This window comes from Typha angustifolia, chromosome 7 (assembly GCF_048772165.1).
Source record: "Typha angustifolia cultivar Huaian chromosome 7, ASM4877216v1, whole genome shotgun sequence".
Classification (NCBI taxonomy): Eukaryota; Viridiplantae; Streptophyta; class Magnoliopsida; order Poales; family Typhaceae; genus Typha; species Typha angustifolia.
In genome coordinates this window covers 3,879,549-3,893,918 of record NC_133245.1, presented here as the reverse complement: position 1 = coordinate 3,893,918, position 14,370 = coordinate 3,879,549, and the positions used below count along the sequence as shown (strand labels likewise).

The following is a 14,370-nucleotide window of genomic DNA, read 5'->3' as shown; positions in this document are numbered from 1 at the left end:
GTTCAATGATAAAGTTAAACAGATTGATCTATTTACGATTCAAATTTGAATAGACTAAATTTAAATATATTTAAAATTAAATTATCATATTGAACTATCGATCAGGATTGGATCAACATTTGCTATCCCTAAAATAAGATAGTTGTTCTCACCAAAGTAAGAGTTAGATTATGTATATATATATTAGTATTACCATCCAATTTGAAAGCTAATTCCCTAATCATCTGAATTAGAGAGCTAGAATGCTGCAATCTCCCAGAAAGAGTTTATCACTTTTCTAGTAAGAGTGTTTGAAATTGAGGATAACTATGAAAAAATCATGCAGCTCTTTGAATAGTATTTATTAGGTTCTCTCTCAAAATGAATAGGATTTATTAGGTTCTGTCTCTCAAAATGAATAGTATTTATTAGGTACCGGGATATAACTCTATTCCACCAACCATCCAACCATTCAACCCAATCATCCGCCAAACTTCCGTGCAAAAAAGAGATCCTCTACAAGCCGAGTTTCATGAATTCCGTACCAACCATTGGTATATTAGTTGGTTGGTGGGACGCTAGTCTATGAACAAGTCATGGGTTCAATATATGGTATTTAATAAATAAATAAATAACAAAACCTAGGCTTCCTAAATTCTACTAAGTTTTCATAGTCAACCTGGTCCTTTTTTCTTTACAATTTCTTCCCTAAATTTTGGCTTTAAGTAAAACAACAAACCATCATAATAAAATACACCTAATAACTATTATGCTCCTTTCTCCTCCATCTTTCTTAGCCGCAAGCTACTTAAAAGAAAATCAAGCTACATTTCCTCCTCTAGTCTTTTCTAATCTTAGGCTCCTTGTGACCACCATATCCTTCGTTGACGGTCAGGGAGCTCCCCTACAAAGGAAGAATCGAAGATCGAAGAGAAAAAAAAAAAGTAAGTGGAATAGAGAATGAAGACATAGAATTTAGCGTGATCAACAATACGATGAGATATCTGAGGAGAAAAGGAAAAGGATGGAGATCAAGAGTAAATAGAGATGAGGTGAAAGAAGAGGAGGTCTTCGGGCAAGATCGAGCGCAAACACTTTTTCTCCAACAAGCTCATCAGATAGAGGGACTGTATTATTGTTGTCTACAGTGTAGGATACTGAAGCGATAGATCATTGCTTTCACCCTCAAGGAGAATGGTTGAGGGCACGACAAGAAGGCATATCCCTCAAGAAAGCTGAGGAACTTGCAAGGAGCGGCACATTGATAGTGAATGGTAGGAACGACATTCGGCGAGACCTAGGTGAGAGATATGGCAGGAGGTTGGTGTCGTCGGCGTCAAAACTAGTGGTCAATGCGGTAAGGAGGCAGTGTAGGAATATAGTATCGATAAAGACAAGCAATCAAATATTTCCATATGAAATTCCGGCAAATAATGCTAGCAACACTTGCGGTGACAAGGGTACCGACGGTGAATCTGTGGAAGGGAAGGAGTAGCTTGAGAATCTGTTGGTATTATTTTGGCCTCTCTGTGACTACACTATGTTTAGAGCATTTCAGTCATTTATTTTATCTGACATAAATGCCACATATGCTAAGTCTATCAATAAGTCAGATAGTAGACTAACCAAAATGTAGGGTTGAAGTAAATTCGAAGTTTTTCACGGGTATTGTAACGGAAAAATTTTCTGAGGCGACCATGAAGACCGGATATAGCTGAGGTTGTAGATTGTAATTAACATAAGAAATAACTAGTCAACTGCAAAATTTGCAACACCAGAAAAACAGCAAACAGTAAAGAGAGGGCCCACTGGAACTTGTTCCTGGTCGCTGTAGTAGATAGCTTCCTTGTCCCTCTCTCTCCCCCTCTCTCCTGTTACTTTCCTCTTCTTCGCTCTTCTTCCGGTAATAGCCGCTAAATCCAATCCCATGCGAAGCTTCTTTGATATTCTCGAACCACCCAAAGCTTGTAAGGTTCTTGACTTGTAATCTTTAGTTCCTTTGCTGGCTTTGAGTTTGGAAAAGTTGTACAAGGTTTCGGTCTGTTTAAAGTCATCTGAGATTGCTTTCTGATAAAGGTTCTATATTTGTTTCATGTTGGATGTTAAATAGTCTATGTCTTCATTCTTGCATGTGGTCTCATAATCATCAGCAGAATAATTGTTGGGTTTTGGGTTTTTGGGTTCTTGCTCTAGAGAAATGGGTAGAGAAGAACTGAGGTTTTGAGGAATAGGGCTCAAGATATTGAGATTAGCGCAAAATTTAGAATCCCAGAGGGTAGATGGTGTAGAAGGGGGAGAATTCCTTGACTTTGATTGTTCTGAGTCGTCGATTGTTCAAGTCGTCCTTTTGGGCCCTCTATTCTGTTCTGGATTGAAGAAAATATGCGACGAGTTCGAGTCTCCTCTCACCAATCTCCAGTGCACAAGCTTGGTGATTCCCAAATGAAACTAACCCCCAAATTCAGATTTGCCATGACCCCTTCATCTCCACCATCTTTGTTGTCATCCGAGTCAGAACCAATAGTAGGGTTATGCCCTCTTATCCCCGGCCTTCCTGACGATGTCGCCCTGAATTGCCTCCTCCGGCTGCCTGTCGAGACCCACGTGACCTGCCGACTTGTCTGCCGGCGGTGGCATCACCTGTTGGCCAACAAAGAGTGCTTTTTCATGCAAAGGAGGGCTTTGGGCTTCCGCGACCCATGGCTCTTCACTTTAGCCTTCCATAGATGCACTGGGAAGATCCAATGGCAAGTCCTGGACCTCATTCATTTCTCTTGGCATACTATTCCAGCGATGCCCTGCAGGGATCGGGCATGTCCTCGTGGGTTCGGCTGCATTGCAATCCCCCCTGATGGCACCCTCCTTGTTTGCGGAGGGTTGGTGTCGGACATGGATTGTCCTCTCCACTTGGTATTGAAGTATGAAATTTATAAGAACCGGTGGACTGTCATGAGTAGGATGCTCACCGCCAGGTCATTCTTTGCCAGTGGGGTAATTAATGGCTCCGTTTATGTTGCTGGTGGGTACAGCACCAACCAATATGAGCTCAACTCCGCAGAGGTTCTTGATCCCATTAAGGGTAATTGGCAGCCTATCGCGAGCATGGGCATGAACATGGTCTGCTCTGATTCAGCAGTCCTCAAGGAAAGGCTCTATGTGACTGAGGGCTGTGTTTGGCCATTCTTGTCTTCACCAAGAGGACAGGTGTATGATCCCAAAACCAATCGTTGGGAGACCATGGCTCTTGGGATGCGAGAAGGATGGACTGGTTCAAGTGTGGTCATCTATGATCACTTGTTTGTGATTTCCGAATACAACAGGATGAAGGTGAAGGTCTATGATATGGAATGCGATTCATGGGACACTGTTGAGGGCTCCCCTTTGCCTGAGAGGATCCGCAAGCCTTTCTCTGTGAGTTGTATTAGTAATAGAATCTTTGTTGTCGGCCGAGGCCTCCATGCTGCTGTTGGGCATGTTGCGAGGATGGCTTGTAGCTCTTCTGACAGGGAAACAAGGAAACAGATCTTTTCTGTTCGATGGCAAGAGATCAATGTGCCCAGAGAGTTTGCTGACTTGACACCTTCCAGTTCTCAGGTTCTGTATGCTTAAACTAAGTTATATTTACCAGCCTATCAATACTTGCATTGTATCGAAAGACAAAGAAAGTGTTAGAAGATGTTGCGGTAATCTGTATGCTTGATCATCTGTTCATCTACCATCATATAGCTGCAGCTAGCATTATAATCTTTATCCTGAATGATCTGTCGTCCTTAACAGCCTAGTGCTGGCCATGTTGTATTAAGAGAGGAAAGACTAGACTGATGGCATTGTATAGTTTTGAGTTTTGACTAATGAACATGCTGAATGACTTGCAAATTGCTCGCTGGTTTAGTTTTTTTTTTTTAAATTTTTTCAGTCCTTAGAATTTTTCCAAGGTGGAATTCTGATCAAATTTTATGTAGCACAAGCATTGATTCGTACAACCTAAATCGTGCACATGAGACTTCATTTCCTGGAGTGGTTTTGTATATCAGCAACATGGTTTCCTTATCATTTACCTACCAGGTATTTCTCCATGTTTTCGTAGCAGCACCTGTGAAGTCAAAAGGACCTCCGTTGATTTAACAATTGTAGTAAAATGTCCAGAAAAGAGCTGATCCTTATTGTATTTGTAGACAGATAAACTCTATCAAACGATACGATATGTCATGTTCATTATTGAAGATTTACGACGTTATGTTCATCATTGAAGACTTCCATGCTTTTAACTTTTCCTATCTTCTTCTCAACCGTTTCTTCCCATCCGTTGCGATTTCAAGTAAAATTCCTGAAAATTAAAAAAAGAAAACAAAATCATCCAACTTGTGCACGAATTAATGAGTAAACATTTATTAAATTATTTAAAACCAATAATTTCTAATCTAACATATTTATAGTAATTCTTTATGCTATATTTACTATACTTCAATGACATTCTCTAATTCAGCATAAATATTCTGCTGAAAATAACCCAGAGTGAACAACAAGCACCAAATAAGAAAACCTAGTAGAAATTACAACATCTCCATCTAGTTATACCAGAGAAACGTCATATATTCTCAGCCATCAAAGTTCAAAACTATTCAAGGTACTTAAAATTGCACTGATCATTCAAACTCTCAAAATACTGTAACTCTGACTTTTTATTTGCCATAATAAAGTAAATGGATTGCTAGAAGACAACAGACACTATATCCTATAAGAAAAGAACAGATAATATAATGAGAATAATGGATACAACATTTTGTGTGATATCTTCCTACACGACAGCAATTTTAAGAGGAAATAAGGCTTCGCATTTGATTCCACGAGAGGAAAAGAAAGCGCAAAATATATATTCTATTTGCAGAGTTGCTCAACTGCGACCACAATCAGTGCTGGCTGCACCACAGTCCATTCCTCCAGAGTACCTTCATACGGCGTCGTCACATCCTGTGATGACAAACACATGATCGGAGCATCCAAGTAGTCCCATAAATTGTCGATAATAGCTGCCCTCAGGCTGGCACCAATACCACCTGCCCGCATACACTCCTCCACTATCAGTACTCGGTGCGTCTTCTTGATTGATTTTCTTATCGTGTGGAGATCAAATGGCTTCAGCGACATTATATCGATTACCTCAGGATCATAACCTTTGTTCATCAATGTCTTCGCAGCCTGCATTACATGGTTCTCATACGCGAGTATGTGAGGATGGTTACATGCTCCCCAGGTCGAACCATCTCTGCTTCCTCCAGACATAGTACATATTCCTCATCAGGAATCTCCCCTTCAGATTGTACAAGAGAATATGCACCACAGGTTCTCACTCCTTATGGCAGCTTTCATCAGTCCTTTGACATTGCCAGGGGTTAAGCAGGCAACCATTTGCAGACCTGGGATCGATTGGAAATATGATTTCTAGAAGTTGCGAGTGCTCTGCCTCCAGCTGCCGACCTACTCCTCCAAGCCCTTGAATCATTATGGGAATGGTGGATTGACCCCCAGATGTGTAGTGAAGCATGCCACAGTTGTTTGATATCTGATTGAAGGCCAACAAGAGGAAACCCATGTTCATAAACCTTAGCCAACCGGCCTTAATCCCGTCATTGCAGCTCCAATTCCCATACCAGTGAAGGATTTCTGAGCAATGGCAGTATCAAGAACCCTCGGATCTCCATATTTGTGGCCAAACCCTTTGTCACTTTGTAGGGGCCACCAGTGACCAACATCTTCACCCATGACACACACCCGAGGATCTCGGTCCACCTCTTCTTCTAGGCCCTCAAGTAGAGCCTCAAACAATAAGAGTTCGTGACTGAATATTACAAGATGAGGATGGAATTAAGAAGAGGAAAAAATAGCAGTGTAATGGACGAGCTTGAATAATTAAACAACATAATAACCAAGATGTCCACCATTAGAGTAGCATTATGCAATAGAATTTCAAGAAAGTTTGACTACAACCACGGGCGCGAGAGAGATTACAAGTTGGCAAGCATAAATATTGGGGAACTTAAATTACTACTAGAATTACATCTACTGATATTTTGGGTCACAAACAGGTAAAAAGAGGGGGGAAAGGATCCACTGGTAAAAACTATAACAGAATGTGAACAACTAATTTAACTTGTCACGAAAATGCACAGCAAGCAAGGCAACTTCCTTTTTTGCATAACTAACAAATCTTCATTCAATCTGTTTCCTTATCTTAAATACTTCTCTTATATCAAAGAAAAACTTCAATCGGTATTTGATAACTAAGCAGGAGGCTTCAATAGATTCAAGTTCAATATACACGCAATGGACAGTGCATCAAGATAATGTTTCACGTTGTCAACAAATAGGAAAAATCAGACTATAATCATATACACGTAAATAGGGCAACATCGTACCAGGATCCTTAGTCTTGAGCATTTTAGTTACTTCTATTCTTTAAATGCCACAAATAATAAGGTGGCTCTCATAGTTAAGCAAACATCAGGAGGACATTTGTAAAGACCCTGACAATCCCATTATACAGCAATTGAAGAGAAAGAATTCATGCCCGTCACAAGGAAAAGCAAATGTTACAACAAAATAGACAAAAGAAGAGCCAATCCACAAGCATGAAACAATTGCAACAAAGCTTACCCAGGTTTTGAGGTTGTGGAACTTACAGAAGCATCAACCTTTTCCTACACAAATATATATATCGATCAAAGTAAATTCCAGCCTAGTATCAGCAAACTAACTGGTCGAAGTGAATTCAACTCCAATACTTACTGCGACCGCCTTTGTAATCAAGCTTCTACCAATAAATCTCGCGGAAAAACCATTAGAGCTCATTCCATCGGATTCGACAACCAAAATATTTCCTTTTCTTCCTGAGACTAAATAAAGAAGAAGAAGAAAGAAACTCAACACCAGCTAAATTGCATTCGAAGCATTTGTAAGAATGGCTAATCCAAAAGGGGATATAGATTGTACTCGAAAGATAATAATTGGGGAAAAAAAGAGAGAAAATCTGATGGAGATCGCAGCAGAGATCCGCCTCGATTCTTGTCGGGATTGAGGGGATTCGAGGGAGACGCAATAAGCGCCGCCATTTGCAGAGAGGAGGAGAGGAGAGGGAACGGATGATGCGAATCATTCTGGAGAATAGTTGGGTTTGGGCGGAGAGAAGGAATCGAATAATATGAGCGGGAGTCTCGAGCGGCTTTAAGATTGAGACGATCGTGTCTGATACGGAAGCCCCACCCTCCAGTAATTATTCCTTATTGCCTCGACTCTTCTTCTCGACTGTATGAAATTCTATTGCTAATATGACCCTAGACGTAGAGTAAGACTTATATTTGAAAAGCGGTAGTTGGTGCACTACCAGTCAAAACTATGTTGAATTAGCTATAGTGTATCCACTCGACCGATCCCGTTTGCTCCCCCCTCTGTCTAAGCGAACCTGACACTGTTGATCGTCTCCTTCTCAGTTGCTCTTTGGCAAAAGCAACTTAGTTCCACTATAAAGCTCGGGTTGAGGACTAATCCCTTTCTACTACCCTGCAACCGGAGCTAGAAATGACTTCATTGCTCCTGATGCTCTTAATAGCTTTCTGTATAGGAATACTTTGGATATCTACTGTCTAAAGTTTTTCTTTCTCTTTTTTGAGATAATAAATTTGCCAAAAAAAACAAAGAAGAAGAAAATATTCAGTAAGATAGCAAAATCATACGGCCAATAAATGAAACTAGGTTCGTTTTTGTTCAGAATAAATGGTAGAAAATTGAGATTGGCAGAAGATGTTATAATAGATATGGGATGAGTGTCTGGAATTTTCGACCATCTTCTTTAAACTCAAAGGGGGGTGCTGACAGCTGGCATGACGTGGAATCGACGGATCTATGTGCGGGGGAGTAAAGGAAGTTAGCGCCGATTACCGCTAACTCTCGAGTCATAGCCGCCGTCTTCCTTCTAGGTCACAAGCTTCCACGTACTTCCTCCACGAGGTAAAATGTATCTAGAAGATAATTGGATAACGTTCACGACAGGGATAATTTCTACCGCCACCAGCTAATAATTTTATTTCTCTTAATAAATTAGGATTTTATTTTCTTTTAAACACATTACATTAACCACTCTGCCTTTGAGAATTTATAACTCAACTCCTCTCTTTTTTTCCCTATAGTTTCTGTATGAATTAACTTCTAACCACTTTCAAATAAAAGGTTATCAATATATAATTACTATGTTAGAAGACTTGAGTGAATTTCTAAAATATCAAAATTACCTTGTAGGTAAGATACAATGAAATTTTTTTTTTAAATTGGTGAGAAAAATTAAAGTGGGATATGGCTTAAAAATTATTTGATTAGCGCAAGTCAGAATTATAAACTTTTTATGTATATTTTAGTAATTCAATTAGTAGAGTTATATAAACTATAGGCAAGGGTTAATAGTGGTTAGTCAAAGTAACACTATAGTGTTATATAAAATTCTGTATAAAAAGGAATGAGGATCTGATTATAAAATTCTCAAACAGATGAGATGTTAATTAAAAAAAAATAGAGTATTATTTAAAATTTTATCTAGAAAAATAATAACAATTCGAGTATGGAAATGGATAAATTTTTATGATTCTGGTCGTACTAAAAGAATAATTTATGGGGATTATAAAATTCAAACAATATTTGCAAACATATATTGGAGTTAGATAAGTAGATGGGCAGAAAGAACACGCGATTTTAAAGTTTTAAAGCTACTTGTTTTAAGAAATCAAAGATAGAAAAGTAGTACGTCCTTTTTGGAACCGTAACTTCGACGACACACCTCCCAGATTTGCAGTGATTTCTACCTTTAAATCCACCTAATTACTCAAATCTGTAAACTAAATAGTTAATTAATCTGAAGTTGGTGCTAATGAGCTGTGGCTTTTGGACGCTGCGATTACAACTTCGATGAAAAAATTTTTCTTTTTTTTTTCTCGGCGTGATTAAGAGAGAATTATTCAACTTAGCATTATTATATAGCATATATGATCATGGTGGACTGGATTAAGAATATGCTTTTTGGTTTTAGGGGCTTTTTAGTATTTTGATATTCTTTGGCCAGATTTTCCACCCAAAAAGAATATATATATATATATATATAATTATAATTAGCTGATAAATCCATGCAAGTTTTGATCTAGTGGTTATGGAAAAAAGGCTTTGTATACTCTTATTAAACTTCCATGCTGCTTCCTAAAATTGTCACACATGATTCTTTCTTAGAAGATGGAAGAGATGTCACAAATTTATTTATCTTATAAAAAGAAAACAAAAGGAAAACCCCAACAAACTTAAGGGCCACACAGTCACAAAATTTAGCGCTTCGCTTACACGTTACAAGTATTATAAGATCATAAATGTTGCACATTGATAATAATACGAATCCTTTGTCTATGGTCCATCGCAATCAATCAACTCAGAAGAAGAATACGGCCAAGGAAATTAATTAATTAATTAGGGTTAAAGGCATCAAAAGGAGGAAGAAGAGATCAAAGAAACGTGTCTCACCGCCACCCCCCACGAGGAGCACACGCTGCACGTGCTTATCCCACCCCCACCACCACCACTTTCCAACTATCCAAGAAATAGACCTAAAGAGCTCGTCGACATAGAGGAGTATATATACCAACCCAAAACTGTTCCTCTCCCTCTCTCTCTCGCTATCTATCTATCTATCTATTTTTTTCTCATCTCCACCATTACTAAAGTTTAAAGATCTCGTGATCGAGTTGGTTGTTTGCTTAGAAATGGATTACGATCCGGAGCTAAGTCTTCGACTTGGGCAAGCCCAAGATATCCCTCCGACCAACACCAACGCCGGCTCCGGCAAAGCTGAGCAGCAGAAGCAAACGATCACCATCTTCTACAACGGCCAGATCTGCGTGTGTGACGTTACAGAGTTGCAGGTTTGTCATCTCATTCTATCTTCTTCAGTTTGCCATGTACCAAGTTCTCTACTTTTCTTTTTCTAGGTCCAATATTGCCTTTTGTGAAAGATATAAAGGTGTAGAGACGCCTTGGGATTAAGAAGCTTTAGCTTTTAGAGAGAGATAGATGATGGTATGTGAGATCTAGATTGAGGTTTAAGAGAAAAATAACAAAGCGCGCATAAGCTCCTATTAAGAAAGAATTGGGATTCGGTAGGGGGTTGATATATGGATGCGCTACAACAACGCATCAATCCTACTCTTCCAGTAACTCTAATGCATGTAATAAAAGTTAGTATAATTATTAACTGGCTATTTAGAAAGAAAAAAAAAAGATATTTTACGCGTTCTATTTTACATTTATTATTATTATGATTTGCCTTAAAAATAGTGTAAAGAAAATGAGAACAACAGTCAACAGAGCACGTCGAGAGCATGGGATGTAAATAATAATAATTAAACACAAAAGAAAGGGCGTAATAATTAGATATAAATGTTCTACTTATTTATAACTTTGGAATCTTGTCCTTGATCTTGCCGACAGGATGGCAGGTCAAAGAACAAGCAACATCCGGGAAATGAATCAAATTAAAGTAGGTGGGAAGGATTGGTGGCCAACTTAACGGAGACGCGTCCACGTTCCTTATGACAACTAGTCTTTCTTTCTTTTTAAAACGGATAGATTAACTTCTCACCAACTCACCCACTTCCCAATAGCTTTAAAAAACTCTACTATTTGAGTGGAAAGTGAGAGTATGCATTTCCGAGCCGTTTTATATACTGCGTGTTATCATTAACTATTATAACTATTCATTCTCATCGCTTATATATATATATATATATATATGTAATTGCCACAGGCTAGAGCCATCATCACCACGGCAAAGCGAGCGATGGAGGATAGAGATGCTAAGAAGAATGATACTACCGATCACCAACTCAGAGGACGTCAATATAAGCAACGAGTCGTGTCACAGGCTTTGCCTTCGTCTCCTCAGCTACTCAACTCGGGCCTCTCGATGAAGCGATCACTGCAGCGATTCCTTCAGAAGAGGAAAACGAGAATAACCACTTCTATCCACCCTTATGAGAATAGACGCCAGATGTTATCCTCATCCGCGTCGTTTAGATGACTTGTAATTTGTATTATTTAGTGTTTATTTTTACAGCCTCTTTCTTTATATCCTTTGTTTTTTTTTTCCCCACTCTCTCTCTCTCTCTCTCTCTCTTGCTACTTGGAGTAGCAAATAATTAATTATTATCGAATGGCATATAGATAAATGTATGAGTTAATAATATCAAAGCCTTGGAAAATATCTCTATTCCTTAAGTTGAAATGCATTGTTACCTAGCTAATATAACATAAAGAAAAAGGTTTAAAAATAAAAAAGACCCCTTGTCAGCATGAATTTGAAGGCTTAAATGAGTCTAGAATTAATCCGTTCAAGTTAAACGGGTCTGTGTTGTCGGATTTGGGTTAGCCTAACCGCTTAACACGATATATTTGTTATACATGCATGTTATATGGGTAACTTTGTTTAGCTCGTTTAATAAAAGGTTGGTGTACAACTACCTACATCCATGTCCTATTTATATCTTCTTCTTTCTTTAAATGTTATATTTATATCTGCCTGAGAGTGACCTTATACAAAAATTGGCCACTTGATTAGTACGAGTACGGCTCTTGCCATTCAGATGAATTAGTTTTTTTTTCCTATTTCTTTTTTGATATTTTTATACACTAGTCAATATATATATATATATATATATATATATTGCCTTCCCTAAGCAGCCCTCCAGTCCCCAGCTGCATCAACCAGGATAGGTTAAAATATATTTTATATTCTTGAATTTTGGAGGAAAATCATTGTACTCCCTTAAATTTTTTTATTTAATAGAAGAAGAGTTATTTTAATTATTTTTAAAAAAAATATTAAATTACTTACTATAAGATAATCTCAAATAAAACGATAAGCAATAACCAAAGTCCGATATGCAATAGCACATGTCAATACAATAATATTTATGTGATTACCTATTATCAAATAAGGGTTAAAAAAATCAAAGATCATCTCTCGGAGATCAACTTAAGTACTATAATAATTAGCGGTTATAAAATACTTACTGTTGTTACTTATAACTATCTCTGAAATGATTCGCTGGACTCTCCCTTTAATACACTTATTTTCATATCTGATACTTAACTTTCAAACGGATCTAATCTTTTTCGAACGTTGAGTGTTGTAAGCCATCACATTCCAATGCTGGATAGATTTCGCTCTCGGAAAATATTCATTTGATATGCATCCATGATTTTGTTCTCATAAAAAAATTTGTTTGAATGGAATCTGAATTATTTGAACAAATCATGCAATGCTCTTTTTCAAGCTAAAAGTAGATGTTGTGTTGCTAATCTTTGCAATTAAATCTAAAGAAATCATTAATCACAAAATTTAACAATTTTATCATCTCTGTTGATGGCATTCATAACTAATTATAGTAAATCGAAATTTCAAGGAGAGACAAGTCATATAAAATAAAGTTGTGGGAGATAAAAGTGATTCTATGCCAAACACTATGATCGAATCACGAATGTAATATAATAAAAGAATCCAAAGTCCAAGTCTTCATTGGGGAAAGAATAATACACACTCACATATATATATATATATACATATATATATAGCATGCGTCCATTTCTAATTAGCTAATTAGCTCAAGAATATTTGCCGGCGAGGAAAAAGAGAAGAAGCCACGTCTTTAACTTTGTATCCATACATTAATTGAGGTCAGACGCCATTTTCATGGTCATGGTCACAGAAGAATATTTTTAAATTATATTTAGACTATTGAATTATTGTTTTTTAATCTTCTTTTTCTAATTTTTTATTATGTTTCTCATAAACTATTATAAATGTCTCACCCATAAGAAGATTATAATACATTGATAAACTAAAAAAGAATTATATATATTTTTCTCTAAAATATAAGAATAAACATGTTATAGGAAGTCTGTGTCATAAAATTCTTTATAAAAGATATGTAAGAAAAATAATAGTTTAAGGATCTAAATATAATTATTTTTTTCCCAAGGACAAGTTGGCAAGATTTTTAATATCTTTAATTACGAGTTAGTCATTTTCTGACATGTGTTGCACAAAATGGAACAACTAAAGTTAATATATTTCTTTCATTGAGAGGTACGAAGATTAAGTTGACAGGCACCTAAGACTGGAATATCGCAAAGAATTAGAGGAATAATACTGATTATATAGTTTGTGGCTTTGTGCCACTGCCAAGCATATATCAAAGGGGTTGTTAGAATTTGACACGCATTCCGAGTATATCCATGATCACGTTTTATTTTCCCTTCAAAAATGTAATAAGAAATAATTATACCTAGACTAATTAAAGGTTTGAATTATTGTCCATTTTTATAAAAACCATCTCTTTTTTTCTAAAAAAAGAAAAGAAAAGAGTTATACCCATTTATATTAAGAGAAAGAATATATAACAAAAAGCGAGTATAAGAATTATAGAGAATAAAAGCAGGGGAGATAGGCTGATACGATTCTATCCATTTTGACTCCACGCGTTACATTGGGTTCATGAGAATGAGTCTATTTATCTAATTGAGTATGTAGAAGCAATAAAATCAATTTTTGCCAGTATACGTTCAAACGCAAGGACCACGTTTACATTGACAGAGAATAAAAGTTCTGCGTTCGAACGTAATTGGGCGCGTTCGAACGCACCGCGACGAAAGTGTGAGTTAAGTTAGGAAATGTTAGGGTTGTTTGAAGTGTTTTTAATTAGCACATTCTCCCTCCCCCCTTCTTCCATCGTCCAATTCTTTGGTCGACTTCTTCCAGCCTCTAACCTCCCTCTTCCACAACAACTTTTCCCCCTTCACATCACAAACTAATCCTAGCATCCATATAGCCATTGAAAAGTTATTAAGCTAAGATCTAAGTTTCGAAACCGTTGCGGATCATATTAGGCCGTTTCGTAACATAGGCAGAGTGGGGTAACATATTAGTTTTTAAAGTAGAAGATGCTGAGTAACATATTGATCTTTTTAATTATATAAAATCTCTAAAATGTTTGTTCTGTGCCTGATCTATTTTAGGCTCTCTAGGAATTTTTTTATACTTTATTTTAGAGAGAAAAAAGAGAGAGAAGTCGAAGATAAGATAATCATTTGATATTTTGCATTAATGCAATCAGAGGATACTATTAAATAATTGAGGTAATCAAAGTGTAAATAAAATGATTAAGCCATATAATAATTTGTGGCAAAGTGGCACTTCTCAGATGTGCTGTAGAATGCACTCATAAGATTGGATGCTTAATATTTATTTTTCTGACTATGAAGGAAGAATAAATTAGTTCCTTAGACGATAAAATCATTCTAATGGAT

At 37.0% G+C, this 14,370-nt stretch overlaps 1 protein-coding gene, 1 long non-coding RNA gene and 1 pseudogene across 2 annotated transcripts; 2 read left to right on the top strand and 1 right to left on the bottom strand.

Annotated features, from left to right (window-relative positions):
* The first annotated feature begins 1,807 nt into the window (after nucleotides 1-1,807).
* LOC140763884 (F-box/kelch-repeat protein At1g30090) lies at nucleotides 1,808-3,976 on the top strand. The gene has a single exon (XM_073102259.1). It carries the CDS (start codon nucleotides 2,362-2,364, stop codon nucleotides 3,586-3,588), a length of 1,227 nt encoding a protein of 408 aa, XP_072958360.1. The 5' UTR covers nucleotides 1,808-2,361; the 3' UTR covers nucleotides 3,589-3,976.
* Nucleotides 3,977-4,643: 667 nt separating this feature from the next.
* Nucleotides 4,644-7,618, bottom strand: LOC140763272 (pyruvate dehydrogenase E1 component subunit beta-like; annotated as a pseudogene).
* A 2,021-nt stretch (nucleotides 7,619-9,639) lies between these two features.
* LOC140763275 (uncharacterized) lies at nucleotides 9,640-11,150 on the top strand. The gene is made up of 2 exons (XR_012104811.1): nucleotides 9,640-9,929; nucleotides 10,811-11,150. It is a non-coding gene; the product is annotated as an uncharacterized lncRNA (long non-coding RNA).
* Nucleotides 11,151-14,370: the final 3,220 nt, after the last annotated feature.